The following is a 20,795-nucleotide window of genomic DNA, read 5'->3' as shown; positions in this document are numbered from 1 at the left end:
TGTTTTAAACAGTTTACTAAAGAATGAAAAAAATTATGAAATTAATCACGTTTATGATATAGTGAATTGAACTTTATGTATCTGTCATTAAAAAGAGAACATCACACTGTGATTGGGAGAATGTGATAAAATAGCAATACTTAAGATAACTCACTAAGACTTTTGTAAACATTAATTTAAAAGTAATATTTCAGTGTTTATTCTTTGCACAAAATAATTTGTTAATAGTATTAAAATACTTTATAATTTACACGCGTAATATTTGACAAATATCGTTGTTTGGTATGGAATTAGATATATAGAATAGTGTGAAATTTTCAATAATAATATATTTCAAACACATTTTATTTAGAAATATTAAAACAAATCAATAAATTAATAACAGTTACATTTTATAACAAAACTACAACGTCTATAAATTTTAGAGATGCAATTTACTTGTTTAAGTATAAACATCTAAACAGAATCATAAAAATTACAATTCAACATAAGACAAATTATGCAAATACAACACTTCAATATAAGATAAATTATGTAAATATTACACTTCAATATAAGACAAATTAAGTAATGAGAATAAACACTTCTATCGTTTATATAAAGTTAGCACCTAAATAACCCTTTGATGCAGATGGGACAAAAAATCCAAATTTGTGCAAATTTGGATTTTTTGGAAGCGAGCCATGTTAAGATTGATTTTACTTCTAACACAGAAAAAGACACCAGTGTTTTATGCCTGTATTTAATACCATAAATTATTAAAATGTTAAATATAATACTTTTCATGTATTTTGACCTAAGTTAATAAAAAAAAATGAAAAAAGTCTGGAAAATCAGTTTAAGTTCTGCATCAAACAGTTAACAATTATTAAATTTAATTCAATGTTCAACAAAATCAAGCATAAAAATTATAAAGTGTTGAAGAGACACATAGGGTATGTAAGTATGTAGATAATAGGTCTACTTACAGACAGTTTAAAAAATTAATTAAGAAAACAACAGAAGTACTTGTTTGCTGTATTCTGCCTAAGAAACTGGATATGTAATTTATTCTCATTAAATTACAAAATTCCCTGTAAGATTCCTTAGCATGTGGTAGTATGAACTAAAAAAAAAACTATAAAATACAATTTGAAGAAGAAAAATTTTGCATTAAAGTTAATAAATGATAAAAGCAAACATTGAAACTCACAAAAAATACACATTACTTGGCCTTATAAATTAAGCAAAGATGCGGAAGACAATATAATTTACAATTGTCTGCATAATCACTGAATATCTGCATTGTTTTTATCTTTCAGCAAAATCTCCCCTTTTACCAAATAAACTTCTCTTTTCCTTTTTTACTATGCAACTTCACCTACTTTTTCAATTCTATGCGGCTAATTGTCAGCTAGCATTAAACTTCGTGAAAACCGCTTGAATTTTTGATCCAGAGTAAATGACAAATTTAAATATTAATAACGATAGCCGATTCGGAAATATACCCAGAATGAGTAATCTATCAATAAAACTCTAGTATACATCCAAATAATATTTTAAATAATGTTTTTACCTGGATTTTATCAGATTCTGGAATTTAAAGGTAGTCTCAAAAGTGATTCCAGAATATACAAGCCAAGCGCTCCATAATTCAGTAGAACATGAAAGAGCGGTTTTCTGTTATGGCTAATTTTTTAAAAATAAAGACAGGATTTGAAAAAAATGTTCAGCTTCTGACAAACTTCACTTTTCTTAAATAATTGCTATGATGTTGAATATGGATATAAAGTTGCTTTGTATAAAATCATCATTGTAATAGCTAAAAATTTTTAATTAGAGCATGAAAGAAAATGAAAAGCGTTATTTTTATTTTCAAATTGAATTTTTTTCTCTTAGTTTTTTTTCTAGAATCTAGATCTGTATAATTTTTAAAAAAAAGCCATATCCTTATGATATAATTTTAAAAATAATTCCCCATTCCCATAATTCATAGGGTGAATATTACAGCAGTTAAAGTAGCTAACAAGTTTTGATTTTACATTGTGCATCATCCTTAATGAATATTATTAATACAGAGAAATGGACATGAAAATAGTAAATTTGTTCTAAATATCAAATGCTAAAGTGTAGCATCAAAACTTTTATGCTATTTAAAATACTATAATAAGTTATTTGGAAGTTTTAACATTGGCTTTTATGGTAAAACAACATTTTCAAAACAATCACCATTTGCCACAAAAGCGTTGTGCAATCTTAGAATAAACTTAACGGGTGCAAGTATTTTAGGTGAAATGTTCTAGCATGCAGCAAAAAACATTTAGTAGCACTATCTGTAAATTTTAAACTTGGTGAGAATAAACCTAGTTTCCTAAGCAGAACACAGTGGACTGTACATTTCTATCCCCTACCTTTCTTTGTAAATTGATATTTCAAATTGTTGGACGTTTTAGGGGAGCCTAATATTTATATTCGATTTTATTAAAAATATTAATGTAGTATTTAAACATTTAAGAAAAGAATATAGAATGTAAGATCTCTGATTCTAGTTGAATACAACTAACTTGTAAAATATTTATGGGCAAACAATCTAAATTACAAAAATATTCCTCGCACCTATAATACAACATTAAAAATATGTAGAAAGGAACATTTCCTAATAAAATTAAGTCTCAGTAGATTTAGTACAAGTTTCAGGTTAAAAGGCAAGTCCTAAATTTTATCTTGACATGAAAATTCACATTAAGCATAAAAAATAGTTCCTTAGTATTCAAAATTATCTTCGGATATGTATAATTTCAGTTTAAAATAAGAGAATTGGTAGATTCAGTTAAAGTTACATTTGTTATTGTTAGTGTCTTGCCATCAGGGCTAAATATTTCCAAAAGTTTGGAGGATGTTACATTTAAAAGTTGAATTATAGCATATTTTGTTTGTTTTTTTAAATGGAATAAGAAAAAAAAATAGTAGATAAGAGTGTTACAGAAAAAAAAAATGATATGTCTAAAAGTTTAAGATTGTCATACTTGAGAAATGTTTTTAATTGAACTATCATATTTTATTTGGCAAGAAAAAGCACAATAAATATTTTTTGATGAACAATTAATGCAAATCTCTTTGCACAATTAACTTATATCGAAATGTATCTTTTCCAATTCTATATAAATGTAAAAGATGTAAATAAAATTGTGTTAAAATTTTTTAAGGGTTAAAAGTAGCTAATCAAACTACTAGTATGTAAAATGAAAGATAATTGAATGTGTTGGCTGATACAATATTTTAATTAAAAAATGAAATTAATATGTAACATATTATAGTTTATAGAAATTTACCAAAGTATAGCAAGGTGTCAGTCTTAAAACGCTGTATTTTTGTGAGAATATTTTGATAACAATAAGCAATTGATTTAATGCTAGTGAACATTAATTCAATCAATTAGTTATGACTTGTGACATTGAAATTTTATACCAAACTATTATATCCTTTTTTCATTTTAAAATTTCAAATTGGAAAATAAAGACTAACAGCCTTGCTTTTCTCAATTTTTTAAAATCTTTTATTAGCTCAGTGAGGCTATCATAAAAAAAAAATCGCTATTGAAGGTGGTAGAAGGCAAGATGTGGACTAATATAGTAGGCAACCAGGGCTTGAAAAAACTTTTATATGCTCGCCAGGCATGTTAGTTTACAAAATACATGACTAAATTAAACTTTTACAAGTGTTGCCCAAGCATTTTTTTAAATTGAATATTAATGAAAAAATATCAATATATTATTAATCTGTCAAAAAATGACATTAACAACATTATGTCAACATCAGAGATGCACAACCTATGGCCCTTAAGCCAAAAGTGGCCTCAGAACTGGTAAAGATTAATAAAAAGTTATTTAAAAAAAGTTGGTGATAAACTTTTTTTTCCAGCTGGCTTTGTAACAATAAGTTACTGATCTAATTTAGCTTTTCTCTGAATATCAGATTGCATTAATTTCCTTCTGCAAATTTTATTTATAGCAATGCATTTACTGTGAAATGTAACTTCATATGATTTAGAGCAAATAAATTTAAAAAAAAAAAAAATTCCAAAAGTGAAGAGATAAATCAAAAATTTCTTGTTTTGTATACCTATAAATTTGTCCTAATAACTTGCATTGTAATCTTGTTACTGCATTTGTTTAGTTTTATTAGCATGATATATATTTGATTATTTATTTAAATTTTTTTGCTATGCACTCAAATAAATAAATTAGTTATGCAGTCCTTCATGCATAACATTCGTTATGCAGTTATAAGTCCTTCATATTACTTTGAAATAAAATCTAAATACATACACTCTGTATTTTTACAATTACATATCTAAAACATGTTGGTCCCCAACGTAGTATTTTCTAGCTTTTACTATCCAAAAATCTAGCTATCTGAAATTGGTTGTGCATCTCTGCTCTACATAAACTTTTATTTAGTATAAATAGTAAATTGCATATTAATAGCGTTTTGATTAGATTCATAGCACTTAATCATTTCTCGCAGACACATTAATAAAAAGCTTGCATGCCAGTCGGGGCAGGTATGGGTAAAAAATAAATTCTCGATTGGAATTTTTATATGAGCATGCTAGACTTTATAATTTTAGAGGCCAGTTGGCAAACATTAATGAAAATTTTTCGAATTTTAATTCATCTTTAGGATTATGAAATACATTAGAAGTCTTAGTATAACATAGGGTTTTTAAACCAATGCTTTGTTTTGGTGTAATTAAATCATTTTAATATACAAGCATATATTTATACTTTTAGTGTTTAGTAATAACCCTACTTTTTAAATGTTGGGTTATTATTACCTTAGTTAATAGTACTATAATCTTATAATTGAATAGATACTCTATATTCATTACTCTTTAAATAATAATCGAAATATAAAATTAATATATATAAAAGCATTTTAGAAACGAACCTTGAACTCTTAAGTATACGCAAAACTTACAAATATATGCCGAAAAGTCAATGTTAATCAATGAAGAAAAAAAAGTAAATCTCCTCTAAAGTAATAAATGTACCCAAGAAATAAATAATAGAATGTAATAATAATAAGATATAATAAATAAATACAATAGAAAATAATAATTTAAAGTAATGGAATAACCAATATTTTTACAAAAAAGAGCTTTTAGGGTAATATATCAGATTACATATTTTAAAATTTAGTAAATTACACCAAACGTGAAATCATTTTTATGAAACAATGCTTTTTATTATTTTGTATTCTTAGAAAAATATGAAGATAAGTAATTAATAAGTAATTAACAATATTAAGCAATTTTGATAGCACTTCATCAGCTATTTTTGGTAGTTTATATAATTCATATTAACTTTGGTCATGTGGTTGCTTCAAGTTTATATAGAACCAGTTCCATCTTGAAATTTTAAATTTTCTACCATGAATACATTGATTAAGTAAAATTTCAAGATAATTCTTTGGAAGCTCTGGATTTTCTTTTTCTTTCTTTTTTTAAAAATTTAATCAGTGTACTCTGCATCAATGTACAATGTACTCTGCATCAGTGTACAATGCATAGTTCTAACAAAAACTATAAAAATCACTTTTCAAATTAAAAAAAAAATTAGTTTTAAAGTTTTTATTGTTCATAAATATTAAGTACTTTTAAGCTTACAACGAAATTCATTTAAAAATAAAACATTTTAATGTGTAATGTGTAACATTTTTCCAAAGAACAGAAAGGAAGACAGAATTAGTACGAAAAAAAGGAAAATAACAAATATACACATTATTCCAAAAATAATTTAAAAAAGATATTTGCAAAAAAAATTTATACCTGAAATTTAAAGTTTCAAATGCAGTATACTATTACATCTAAAATTTAACAAAAAAAAAAAAAAAATATATATATTTGAAAATCTCGGGCATGACTTACGTCATTTTTAAATTTGCATAAAAAATTATATTTTTTCAAAACTGAATACAGAAAAATCTTTGGTTTTACATAAATTAAAACAAAATATCAGTTTGTATGAGTCTCTCCTTTTAAGAGAAGTTTTACAGGACTAGGAGTTACTCGATAAAATAGAATTTGAAGTACAATTAAAATATCAATACCAATTTGTAGAATACCACACAACCAAAACTGAAAAGGAGCTTCTCGGATATAAAAATATGATGTTTTAAATACATCTCCAATCGTCCAGAAGCCTACCATTTTCTTGCTGGGAAAAAATTAAAAATAGATATATGATGGGAAAAATATTAAAATCAATAAATGAAAATTTTTTAAAAATAGTTAACATGTTAAAAATATTTTTGCTTTATGAAATTTAAATTTTTCAAATATGTTTTAAATTATATATAAATCCTAGACAACTAATAAGTAAGTTATTTATGCATTCATATTTTTTTACAATATATTGAAACTATACGAAAAACAAAACATGTTTTACGAACATGTGCTTCAATGTCATATAAAACAGTAATAAAGAAGAAAAAGAGAAAAAAAAATCGGAAAAAAAAATCAAAGGAACATGTTTAAAAAATGATTAAGAAAGTTAAAACAAAATAATTAATAAAGCATGAAGTATAGCAAATATAGCCATAAAAAACTCAGTTTTAAATAATAAAACTTATATCTTTACAAAAATAAATTAATGAATTACACTCTAATACCCTTAATATAATTACATTTCAATCATCATCAATCAATGGATTTTAAATTCATTTCAATAAATCAGTTTCAATTAATTTTGATGAATCAGTGATGATCAATCAATGGTAAGTTCATTTTGATTAATAATTATCAATCAATGGATTTTAAGATACTTTTGATCGATCATTAATAAATCAATCAATTTAAGTTAATTTTGATTAACAAAGTATTTTAAGTTAATTTTGATGAATCATTGTCAATTAATGGATTTTTAAACTAAAAAAGTGTATAAAGGGATAAGACATTAATCGGATATTTTTCAAAATATAAAAAAAAAGCTGGAATTGTGTGCGCGGGAAATCTTATCACTGGATAAAATAAAGTAAAATCGAATGTAAAATTTTTTTTATTTTATAAAGTGCAATTTTATTGTTGTAGTAAAATTATATTTATAATGCTAATACATTACTTTTAAAAGAGTAATAAAATAAAGTTAATCAGTTTCAATGCATTAATAATATTGATTATAGTAATATGTTTCAACTGAAACCTCAATTCAACACAATAATTTCTTTTTTTCTGAGAAACTCCATATGTTTTTTGTAATCAGTATTCAAAGCATTATACTCCAGATAGGAATGAAGTGTTAAACTTTTTACCAAGAAATGAAATCCTACTGCCATCAATTTTACACGTATCACCAGACAGTAAAATACTATCAAAATTATTTTTTATAAAAGTAAATTTCTTGTATTATTCATTTTATTGGGAAAGTCCTGATTTACAACTTAATTAATGATGTTCAGTATTAGTTTTGCTAGATGAAGATCTCAAAGAGGTCAGAATGATTTTTTTTCTGTAATTTTTCTTACATTTGAGGTTCTATTGAATTAGATGTGAAGTATTTCATTTAATAATGAAATTATACATACATTATATACCTAAGAATACATACTAGAGTAATATTGCATATTTTTAGCTAAACTTTTCAAACTTTAACATTCTCCTATTTCAGAGTTTGTCTTTTGTAAATAACAATAAGATTAATTTGAGTTTCATTTTTTAAATCATAGAATTTATCATAGTTACACTTAATATTCTGGGCCGGGCAAGGTTAACTCAGCCTTTCATCCCTTCAGTGGGTCGATAAATGTCCAAGCATGCTTGGGAATTAAACACTAGGGGTTCCGCGTTCGGCTGACCACCTGACCGAAACATCTGCTCCTACACCCCAGAGCCCAAGGTCAAGAAAACTGAGATGGGCACAGTAGCATGCTCTCTATGGGCTGTCGTGCCACTGAGTTTAGTTTACACTTAATATTAACTTGCTAAATATTGCATTGATTTAGATATCTACAGAATGTTTTATTGCTAGTAAAAAACATTTCTAAACCATGTCCCACCCAATTACTTTATTTTATAGTAGGCGATGACAGCTGACCCAGTTTACGACTATCATATTTCAACTCTAATTATAGCAATTTTGAACCCAACCCAGAAAAGAGAACTCCTGGATCAAGCATTAGGACAAACTAGCCTTCTGATGGAACTAGCCCACATTTGCCGTACTGAGTAAACCTCCCACAGTTTACCAGACGGCAAGATCGATGCTGTGTCTACAACTAAGGCTATTTTATATCAGCACTGTGGTCTGTGTGAGATGAGAGCAGAATTCATATGAACTAAGCACAGCTGGGATTTGAACAAAGACCACTTCATTGGGAAGTGAACGCTTTATCCCCTGAACCATCATGGCCTGCCCCACGTGATTGTATTCGAAGATATGTGTGACACTGTTGCACAGCTACAAGCCACACAAGAGCTCAAGAAATTGTACTTAAGATCTCCAAGTCACATACAAATTTAAATACCACAAATTGTTCAGGTGATCAGAGGAAGTCTGTGAGCACGGCAAACAACTCAAAGGGCAGTGATTCCCACCAGCTGCAGACGAACAGCAAAATTTGGTTGATTAATAAATATTATTGCAATTAATTAATGATTATAAATCAAACAAATTTAAAAACCTAGCCAAAATTTGCGTGATTTATATAAAAAAAATTATGTATCTGGTGAATAATTTGAAAAATCTTGGCAGTCCACTTTTGTTTCACCAGCCTCAGGTTCAGCATGGTAACTCAATACTCTCGTAGGATAATGTTTTCCCATTTCAAATTTTTATGTACAAATAACAAATTTATTCAAAACTTTTTAAATTTTAAGAATTTATGAAATTAAATTATAAAAATTTACAATAATGTCATAAGAATGTTAATTTTTATGGTGAATTTATAACATTTTCATCAAGTTATTAATTTTATTTATGAAAAAATATTAAATAAACAGATATAAGCACCAAATAAAAGCTATATTTTATTAAGATAAAAATTAATTTTATTTTTGAATTATTACTTTATTCTTTATAGAATAGCATTTTAAAAGTAATTTCACTAAACATGCATGCATCTAAATCAGCACGAATGTTTCAAAAGAAAAATTATGTAAGTGTTAACAATAACATATCACTTATAAGTTATGAATTATTTAAAAAGAGCAAACAGTATATTTCAAATTTTTGTTCTAAAAACTAACCTCATTCCTAAGGTGGATTTTTTTCTCAGATTTCTATAAAACTGTGGAGCACCTAACATAGCCTCAATGAAAACAGCTAAAAAACCAATGAGTTCAACAATAAAGATAATGTCCATGCAAATATACATAAATATTCCCATGATTGCAGTAAATGTAGCTAGGAATTCAACATAACTCAAGAAATCAGTCCATTCCCAAAAATATTTTGCATCAAGATCTAGAAAAATATAATGTTTTTTAAATCCATTTTTAAACTGTTAATAATTACAATCATATACCAATTATCAATTTTATAAAACCATAATATAATAATTAATTAAATAAACCAAAATTTTTTTTCCTGACAAATTGCAAAAACTACTTTGAAGCTAGATTTAAAAATAAAAAAGAGATAGTATCAACTGAATTTTCCTCTGAAAAAATTGCAAAAATCTACTTTTTGTTCAAACTACTTTTTGTTTGTTTATAACACGAAAGAAAGGAAGGATGCAATTCAGTGTGCTTGTTAAATCAATTAACACACAATATAAAAAATAAAAGATATGACACTCAAAAAAAAATTAAAAAAAATAAATAAAAAAAAATATACTTTTATAATGTTTTGTTCATGCTGATTAAAATAATATTAGAGTTCATTTTTCCTTTTTTTTGTGATTAAACATTTGCAACTACTCAATGTTCAAAATGCATAACTATCTCTAACACCTGCTAAAAGATTTGGGTATTTTTAGTCTAAAAAATTGGAAAACTTGTTGCAGGATGGAGGGGGGGGGGGTAATTGTTCCTTCCCTATCATTGTTAAATTTGCTGTTTTACAACAATTGGTCAAGAAAATATCACAAACATCAATAATAAATATGGCTCTTTTCAATAGTTTGCATAAAAACACATCTTATACCTTATTAAAATTTATACCTTATTCATGTGATTCATGGCAAAACATTGAGAAATATATTTTATAACATGCTTACATTGTTCTGCTTTATTTATGCTTGCAATAACATGGTTTAAAGATCAATTAAAATTTTCTTTCTAAACAAGAGATCTCTTAAGGTTAGGTCTCGTAATAAATAAACAAGTTTCCTGCACTTATAAATAAGTTATAAAAATTTTATGTAAAAAATCAATTCTTAAGAATATATTTTTTCGAAATGCCCTTAAAAAGGAATTCCATATCTTTTTATAAAGAAGACATTAAATTAAATTGTTTTTTCATAATCAGTAAATAAAATTTAAAAAAAAAAAGTAATAATCAAGAGGGATAGGATATAAATAAAGAAAGGTTAGGGTGGGTGGTGTTAAAAGAAAGAATAGACCTACCCCAATAAGAGCGAGGAGTGCAGTTAGGTGAAACTTCTGGTTTACCTTCCTCCTCCTTTTCTGTTCATGAAAGAAATTGTTATGAGAGTAGAGTGAAAGAAAGAATTTTATTTTTAGACATGAATAAAATTAGTTTACTATTTATTAAAAAAAGTGAAAATTTTCTTAGAAATAGAAAATTGCATACAACTCAAAATATTTTGATACTCACCAAGGGTTAATCTAGAAAAAAATTTAGTTTAAAGAACCCTTCACAAAAATTAAAAACTCAAACAGAAAAAAAATCACAAAATTCAGTTTTAAAAGAGGAGACCTTTCACAAAATTACAAAATTCTTACATGAACCATGATTTTAAACTTTGAAAATGATTCATTCACAAAACCATTTTTTTATAAAGCAAGGATACTCAAAGTGCCGTAAAGTGTGATGAGGCATGCCTTAACAAGTCCATGACTTCAAATATGATAATAATCCTCTAATAGCTATTGGTATTCAAAATTAGAGTCAATAAAGTAAATTTAATAAAGTAGTTAATTCAGGTTTTGAATGTAAGATTTGATTATCCTATCCTAAATGAAACATTACACCTGTGAAAAGCGAGGTTTTTTAGCAGTTGCAAAAATATCTAAAGAGCAAATATCATTCAAAAATAAAAAGATAGAAGTAATGCAAGTAGTTATACCTTTGAGTGTGGATTGTAATTTCTCTTTATTTATAATTTCTTAAATATTATTAACACTCTTTTTAGAATTAAAATTGAAATAGAGTGGCTTTTAATTACAAGTTGTAAAAAACTATTGAATTTATGAAAATTTCTTGCTCTTCTAGTTATTTAAATATTTAATTAAATAATTCTATCAAAAAAGAAACATAAAAAGTAAGGGCTCGGAATTAGTGAAGGTCTGCTGGTTCTAGGCCACTGAAATTTGACTTGATCCACTATAAAATGGGACTCTTTGGCTTGCCACATGCTTTATTTAAAAGCATGAAAATAAAACATCACAAACCTGCTAATTGTGAGGAGTAAGCCCGATTGCCGGAGGCCAATATAATTGTACATAAATCAAGATATTAGACACTTATGATAATTCAATTATGATTTTATTGATTAAAATCACACAGTGGAAAAAAGAAAGAAAAAAAAACAGGGTAAACATCAAGAGAAAACACATTAACTAAACATGATAATGTCTGAAAAATGACAACAATAATTAGCAATTAGAAGCAAAAATTTTACAATAAACATTAGCACTCAAATACAAGTAACAGCTCTATCTAAACTCTTACATAATTTCCATCATGTCAATGTCAAAACTCCTTAACAAAAAGTAAACTATTACGATTACATCTGATATAAAACTATATGCAAATCTGAAACCATGATGAAAAATTATGCGATGTGACGATGCATTTGATAACCCTGTTCCCTAGAGGCAGATTGTACTTTCACCAAAACAGGTGTAAATAAAACCCCTAAATTGAAAGAAAATTTTTTGGCTAGTAAGGTTCGTTGATCACAGAGCCGGATTAAGCGTACGCGGGGCCCTAGGCCATTCAAAATTTTGGGGCCCTTAGATTAATTTTTTTTCTCGTATATTTTTTATTTATTCAAATATAAAAGTATTTATATATCTTTTCATTTAAGAAAGCATGTTTAAAATAAAAATAAATAATAATAAATTAAAGTTTAATAAGTAATGAATAAATATGACTAACATTATATAAAAAATTATCGTATTTTATTAATATATATTTGAAATTGATTTTTTTTTAAAAAATCATTATTTTTCTTAATTTTTTAAAATTTATTTTCAAAAAATCCCTTTTAAGGAGGCCCCTAATCATTGGGGGCCCCAGGCCATGGCCTAGTCTGGCCTAATGGGTAATCCGGCACTGGTTGATCAGCACAATTGGCATTGTCGATCGATGGAAGGCTACAAATTATATTCTCATTACTTAATTCTATAGATCTTGTTTCATTCTCTTACATATATATATAAAGTGTACATAATAAATATTTTACTGAAGATAAATATTATAGAACTGAGGCGCTCTGAGAGAATTTTAAATCTCCCAGTAGTGACACACCTTGGAAAAGACACTATAAACTACACCCAGACAACTATAAACAATGCAAGTCATCTGTAGTGATAGATACCACCAGATGGATAGTCCCTGTTTGGAGAAGCTTAATAGACAATCAGTGAAGAAGATTTTGACATTCAAAAAACCTGAAGGATCCCATGCTGAAAGACAACCGGAAGTATGTGATGGAGGCAGTCAAGGCCTTCAACAGGCTTATGAAGAAGAAGATGATTACTATATTATTTCATTTGCTTTCTTACAAGTCAAAAATTAATTTACCGATACATAAAAAATATGCAATTTTGTGAGATGACTAAATAAAACACATTTAAATGGATCATAAAAACTTAAAGAACGAGACAACAAACTTCAGATACATTTCATTGAAATATTCAAAAATAAACTTCCACAAAATTATATAGTTTTAACAAAATTTCAAAAATAGGAACCTCAAAAGATTGCTCTAGATTCGATTGATTCTATTCTGATATATTCGATTGATTAAAGAAATTCTAGATTGATCCCTGTTAATAAAATTAAATATAGAAAATATTCAATTGTGATGTATTATGAAAAATTAAGCCTAAAAATGTTGAACAATAATATTATCTTCTTAGCTGTTGGAATACAGTTTATGTGCAGTTGAATTTTATCTAAATTCTAATAAAGGAGATTAAGTGTTTATCAAGTTTTTGATTGATGATAATTATATTGATGATGGGTTAACAGCTATTTATAAATCCATATATAGATTTAAAAAAAATGCTTTTTACAGAAATTGTGTCCCAGTAACTCTGGCAACTTTAAAATAAAAGTTTTTTAAATTGCTATTGATTATAAAAATTACAATTTTTACTGATGGATTATAATAGCTTGTGCATTACAGCAACAATAACATGGTTTCAAACTTTTCCCAGAAAGGCCTATATCAATTCAATCTGCATAAGATTTTTTGGCTCATTGGTCTTGACAACTAGGCTAGGTTGTGAGGTTTGAAAACTTATTGTATAGGTTAGTGTCTTTCAAAATATTTCTGCAACAATTTTTAATACACCAGATCCCACGCACTTTAAAATGTAGACTAACCAATGCAACAGCTAGTTTAGGCACAGTTGGTTAAAGCATTGCTCACATGCTTGGAGAACTGGCTAAAAAATCCTCTCGTTGGTATTGATGTAGAAGTTTTAAGAAAAGGGTACCAGCTCAGGTGCTGTCCACGTCATCTGATCAAGATCAGAATTAGGTGGCATTCCTACTACGGCCATTAAAAGATAGAGGCCTAAAAATGGGGCTAGGTGCTTGGCCATAGTTGGCTGATGATGTAACTATTAGATTAAGATAACTCACCAAATAAAGTACATCATTAAGTTATTATTTGTTTCATTAAATATGTCATCTCATCCATCTTCAATTAAATGTACAATAATAAGTGTCCTATATTAATAAACACTTTCACCATTTAAAAATGTATTTAAACAGATTTTATTATTATATACCAATAATATTATTATATACTAATAAAATAGATTTGGATAAAACTTAATTAAATAAAATAATTATTGGTGAATAGCATATTTCAAAACAATTAACATTTATCTATTAATATCTGTTCTTTATGCTAATGTTTTAAACCTTATTTGTAACAGACTTGTTATTCCTTAAAAATTGTATCTTGTATGTCAAAAGAGTAGTTTTTCTTGTAAAAATCAGATGCTATTCAGAAACTACAGCAATTGCATAATTATAGAAGGTCTGATAGATAACAATACAAATGAATGAACAATCAATGAATAAAAAATAATGATATCTATACCTGAGAAAATTCGATTCTTTGTAGGAACTATTACAGTTTTGTTTCTTACTTGAACACAGAGCTGTATCATAGCTAACATAGCTATATTCATTATGATACTCTGCAAAAGCAAAGGAATCTCAAAAGGATGTCCAAACCTAAAAATAAGAAAAAAATCACAGTCAATTCAGTAATTAGAAAAATAAATATTTATCCCATACACACAATTTATGATATTGTATGTAGAAGTTTTTTAGAGTATTATTTTTTAAAATTTCTAATGACTACTGCATCACAAAATGAAAACAATATAAAAAATAACATGAAAGAAAAGAAAAAAGAAGAGGGTTGTTGACAGAAAAGTCTATGAACCAAGAATGCCTCTAGTGCTCCAGTAACAATTGTTGAGGTATCATTTATTGCTATATTCAATGTGAACAGGTGTCTATTGGTCTGGTTACCAGTGACTAAATTGTTTTTTTTTTTACACCTGCATATAGCACACATTAATGAAAAGGTAATAGCAGTAGTTGGAAATAATGTGCTACAAGTAGCAAAATTTCTATAGCCACTGCATTTTGCAGTGCAGTATGAAAATACAAAAGTTAGTAGAGATTCTTGGTAACTACGTTTAATGAAACAAATGCAACTAATTTTTCTAATGTGATTGGTACAAATCTTAGCGGACCTGTCAATGTACACAATGAGAATACCTCTTTGGCTGAAAGTTAATAAAAAATACATGTTCAGAATTACGTATTACTAATATATAAACCAGTCTTTATGCAAAATAGCTAATTAATGACTGTGACCACAACTTCAAATGCAAATGTACACTTAAGAAATATTGATGATATTTCAATGGAAGGAAACATAATTTCTCTGTAATTGTTTATTATTTCTAAGAGAAAATAAAAGATCATTAAACACTTAACAAAATTGTGAATATTTAACAATTTAATAACATTTCTTAAATAAGTAATTGCTGTCAAGAAAGGCATAGAAAGTTAAAGCTTAAAAGAACGAATTCGTAAAAATGGTTTAGAATAACAAACTGGTTCATGTAAACACGAATAAGTATTTCTTAATAATTCCTCATGTTTAAATAAGCAGTTTTAAATTTTTTTATGCAAAACCCTTTTGAACATGGGTATAAATTAATTTCTTCTGACAATATTGTCCTTATAAAAGTAGGGATTAAATTTAAATAGTAGTTAGAAGTCACAAATTAAAAAAAAAAAAAAAAACATAAATATTTGTAGTTATCCATGTTTATAATAAAGTGCTTATGGTTAAGTGCAAAAATAATGTTTTTCCAACCAGTGTGTAATAGACACGCAAAAAAAAAAGAAAATTTAATGTGAAATATTTGATATATGTTTAATGGAATCACAGAAAATATCCAAGAGTTAAAGAACATTTCATACCAAAATATGATTCTCAAGGTGTTAGCTATTAACAAAACTAAACAAACATAAGTGGAAAATCCATCAGCATTGTCTGTTTTTCTTATTTCTCTATATTGAGGAATATAAGGCACAATACCACCAATTATCATGGCACCGGAAGAAAACCAGCTGAAAATATTTTTCAAACTCAGTAATTCCAAAGTTTGAGATGTATCTAAGGGCCATTCTGTAGGCATGGTTTTAGTTTCTTTAAGGCCACACAATCACATTACCTGGAAAAGATATTGGTATTTAATAATAAAAAAGGCAGCTAAGGAAGAAATTATGCTGAATATAAAGATGTATATACATGTAACAACAAACATTTGTCATACGTTAAAAACTGTGCTTCTTGGCAATATTTACAACAGTTCCAAAGTAACAGTTAGCCGATTTTCATCAGTTAACATTTAAACATCTCTAATAACAATCTGTAATTAAGTACAAAGTTGGACACTACAAAGTTTTATTATCAGAGTAACCAAATCTTATTCAGAGAATTATTTTAAATAGTTGATAAAGAAAACCAAACTGTTTCTCAAATTTATAATTAGAATAATTCGCGCATTTGCAAATGTTGTATTTTCAGCTCAGTTTCAAAAATCAAGCAGTTCTAATAATTTCTGTAAAAATAAGTCTCTGAGTTATTTACACTTACTCCAATTTTTAGAAACTTATAGAAATTTAAAATATTTTAAAAATTAAAGACAGACATAACATATTATGTGTTACATCTGTAACAGATTGTTACAGAATATTTTGTTGTACTGTAATATTTTAAATTTCTAAAAATTGGAGTAAGTGGACACAAAGACTTATTTCAACAAAAATTATTAGAACTACTCGAATTTTTTTAAAACTGATTTAAAGGCTTTTGTCTGAAAAATTATATTCTTTCATGGTGGAATTGCCTGATAGTGATAAAACAGAACTGAACCACAACAAAAAAAAAATCAAAGATGATTGCAATTAAAATAATAGATATTCCTTATTAATTAATAAATTTTCAATGTTTCTGACTTATCAACAAATAACAAATTTTTTAAAAAAAAAGACATTGTTTAAAGGTCTTTTAAATTAAAGCTAGCCCAGGTGGATTCGAATATTTAAGTAAGATAAGAACATCGTTTTTAGTGACAGTGACACATGAACGACTTGTTTTATTTTACAGAACATCTTTTAAATTCTATAAATTATTCAATGAGATTTGAAATTTATTTTGACAGGATCTAAAAAATAACACAAATTATTATTTTGAAATGTAAATAAATATGTAACAGATGTTAGAGATAAGATAATAAATAATTTATACTATTCAGTTCTACGAGTTTTTAGAACAATTTAATAATCTTACAGACAATACTCTCTCTCAATACAATTTATAGTTAACAATCGAATCGTTCTTCAGATGAAAATCTTATAAAACATCAAAGTAAGTACACAGAAAGTTTACCAAAAATTTATTATTTATTTACACTTTTTTTATTCGCTGTAAACGTTTTAGTCTGCCTAATTCTGCCCCGATTAAAGTCTCAGAATTTTCATCCGAATTCCATTCCCTTTGATCCTGGATCGAGCAAGGACAGGACAGAGGCACTGATTCCTGATCTGGATTTTCTCCTGGATCTGGATTTGTTTAGTATCAGTGGTGATTGAACCTTAGATTCAAAAGATAAGTATACTTCTGAGTCATTGCGTCATGCATTAGACAAACTCAAACTGAAGATTATTTTTCAGTTACTGAGAGGCTCCACCTCCTGCCCACTGAAATGAACAATTACAGTCATTTTTTTAAAAAATCTTTATGCATTCAGAATCCCTCAAAACTCCCAGAAAACATTTCACTACTTTTCTAAGAGCGCCAATTATTTAGTTATTTTTAAACAAAAAACGCTTACTTTCGTTCTTACTGCTTACTGCTATTCGTTTACAATCGCTGTCCTTCATTTGAATTTTCGTAATTAAATCCAACGATATGAGATGGTAAAAATTTAAATGTTTAATAACTAAATAAATATAAACGTTTGTGAAAAAAAACAATTAGATTTTCGGTTTCAGTACAGAATTTCTACTAAGTTAGAACTGAAAATAAAAATAATTAAGAGTAAGAGATGTTGTAATTGTCCATTGCTTCTCATACATAATTTTTTATCTTCTTAAATTTCAATATTTTCCACAAAAACAAAGGACATTTTTTTTAAACAAAATATAAAATTATTTTAGTGCTATCTAAAAACATATTTTCAACATGTAAATCATAAAGGAATGAAAATCATTATCTGTACTTAATAATAATAATAATAAAATAAGCTAAGGCAATGACTAAAAATAACTTAAGGTAATAATAGAATAAACCAAATAAAATAACCTAAAATTTAAGAAGAATAAACGAGAAGAATTTTTACTCGTATAATGAATGAAATTACTGCATGTACTATAATAGTAAAATTACAAATATGGAATACCTATATAAGCCAAGAAATATTTCTAAAAAATTTTTAAGACTAAACTTTTTTTCTCAAAAAGAGTATAAAAAGAGTTCGTATTTTTCTATTAAAGAGTTCGTTCAGAGTATACATTTCACAAGCATAGAAGAGGATATTTTGCTAATTTTTATAATTTTTCACGATGTGGCAGGAATTTATTTTAAATAGATTGATATTAAAAGGTGAGCTTCAATTTGTTTGAAAAAACTCATATTTGTTCTAAACCATGTTTCAATTCTAAAACATGTTTCATTCCTATTATACACATAGCTGGCATAACTAAAAAAATTGTCTCGAAAAATTTATTATTTTTTTTTGGGCATGTTCAATTCATTTTAAAATGTTTCATATTAAAAACTGAGTGTCCATTAGTTTGAAGATACCCAAATATAAACATTTATTAAAAATTTGTAAAAAGAATTTGTTTTGTTCAGAACATGCGCAGTTCAACGCAGGGTGTAATGGGGCCGAAACGGAACGTCGGTTCGGTACATTTTTACTTGCCGGAATTTCAGAACTATTTTTCGAGCATTGCATGTTTTTATTTTATTAATAAATCCTTAATTTCCTCAAAAGAAAAAAAAAAACTAATTCGTCTAAAGAGCTAAGTAGTGTTTGCGATGTTTCTTACCTTAAGGGGTAACAACATATATATATATATNATATTTATATATATATATATATATATATATATATATATATATATATATATCAAAATGTAGAGAAAACAAGGGAAAAATTACTGAACAATGAAAAAAAGGGAGAAGAAGGAAATAATAATAAGAAAAAAATTAAAAATAATCGGAAAAAAAGACAAAATTTTAAAAAATCCGGAAAATAAAAGATATAATCTATCGCTTAGATATTGATTTGAGATTCTTAATGTGTGTACCTTTTTTTTCTTCATATTTAACACGGATTTAAAATATATATATTATGGGCAATATTTGTGAAACACCCACTAAATAACAGTGTTTTCTATTTCGAAATGGTGGTGAAACTTAAAATTATTAAAAATTCTAAATAATTTAAAATTCTAAATGATTTAAAATAAGTAATAATGGCACCTACGGAATTTATTTACTTGGAAATATATATTTTTACTTTGTACTTATATTCCAAAAAATTCTTAATGCTCCCAATTTTTTTTTTTAAAAAAAAGGTACTGAATGTAGGTTTCAAATTTTTAGAAATAACAAACTATAGAGGATGAAGCATTTCCAAAAAAAGAGAATGTATAAAATTGTCTTAAAAAATAAGAAATCAACACGACTAATTTTGCGAAAATCACGAAATCTAAAATCGAAAAATACGAACCGTTTCATTGAAAAGTATAGCAATATCTGGTAAGTTAAGATATTTTTCAAATTCAAATTTATTTTAAGTCTTGAGTTATCAAATAAGTTAATTTTCTATGATACAATTCTATGATAAATACTTAAAAATTTGTGTGAATGGTTGCATAAAACACAAAAAAAATTCTTTGGTGTAAAATGTTATAACTATTTTATAATAAATAAATTGAATCTATAAAGGTTATTTTAAACCAAGTAATATTATATTTGTTATAAAATGTCACAAAATTAAGGGTAATATTAATCATTTTTGTTAATCTCATTCTAATTACGTCAATGATAAATTTCATAAATCACTATTAGTTATCTGTTGTTGACATAAGATTGCGATTGAGCAAAACTTTTGAAGATTTTCGTGGTTTTTTTTCTTAACATAACCGAAATTAGAGTTAGTTTCACTCAAAAAGTTCTCAACTATGCATAATGTGATCGGGCTAACCGAAAATTCTATTAAATTCTATACCTGCCATTTCTATTTATAATATTATGCTAAGTTACTAAGCATATCATTATTAAACTAAAGTGTGTTTAATCATAAATAAATTTTTGGGCCAGTTAACGAAATTAAATTTAAGTCTCTCAAAGATACTATTAGTTGTGATAATCATTTGCCACATTCCTTGTTAATCTGACCTTGGCTACCTCGGACAAAATATAAGCGCTTTAAAATTCAGATTTAAGGAACTTTTTTGTTGGAATTTTGGGTATAAATTCAATTTTGACAGTTTTGATTTTTAAAAATAGGCAAATCATGTTTCTGTTTTTTTTTTCTTTTCTTTTTTTAATAAATGTTAATTTTCTAAAATTATTAAAATTGTATAATTAAATATCAACCTTATTAATCATAAATTTAAATTATCCAGTATAATATTAGTATCTTGCGCACATCCATTTTCGGGCTAGTCCAAGGTCAATCAAACGTGCTCATGCGTAGTTAGTAAATAAAATTTATTAATAAATTTTATTAATAATATTATAATATAATAAATTTTATTATTATAAATTAATATATTTTATTTCCTACGCATAAACTGGCAAGTATGTAGAACTCATAATATAAGTTAGAAAACATGGAAAATAATAAA

General features: G+C 26.4%; 1 protein-coding gene across 7 annotated transcripts; it reads right to left on the bottom strand.

The window, feature by feature from the left end:
* Positions 1-327: 327 nt before the first annotated feature.
* LOC107450884 (solute carrier family 66 member 2) lies at positions 328-17,450 on the bottom strand. 7 transcript variants are annotated; one of them, XM_043039030.2, is made up of 6 exons: positions 17,345-17,450; positions 15,849-16,102; positions 14,443-14,579; positions 10,544-10,603; positions 9,224-9,440; positions 328-6,197 (listed from the first exon to the last, which is right to left on the bottom strand). In XM_043039030.2, exons 2-6 carry the CDS (start codon positions 16,064-16,066, stop codon positions 5,996-5,998), a joined length of 834 nt encoding a protein of 277 aa, XP_042894964.1. In that variant the 5' UTR covers positions 16,067-16,102; positions 17,345-17,450; the 3' UTR covers positions 328-5,995. The 7 variants fall into 7 exon arrangements, with proteins under 7 accessions (XP_042894964.1, XP_042894961.1, XP_015922297.1 ...); XM_043039027.2 differs by having other exon boundaries at positions 17,323-17,387; XM_016066811.3 differs by having other exon boundaries at positions 17,224-17,375.
* Between the last annotated feature and the right edge of the window lie 3,345 nt (positions 17,451-20,795).

The sequence above is a fragment of the Parasteatoda tepidariorum genome, chromosome 1, assembly GCF_043381705.1.
Source record: "Parasteatoda tepidariorum isolate YZ-2023 chromosome 1, CAS_Ptep_4.0, whole genome shotgun sequence".
Lineage (NCBI taxonomy): Eukaryota > Metazoa > Arthropoda > Arachnida > Araneae > Theridiidae > Parasteatoda > Parasteatoda tepidariorum.
This window is presented reverse-complemented; position numbering and strand designations above follow the sequence as displayed.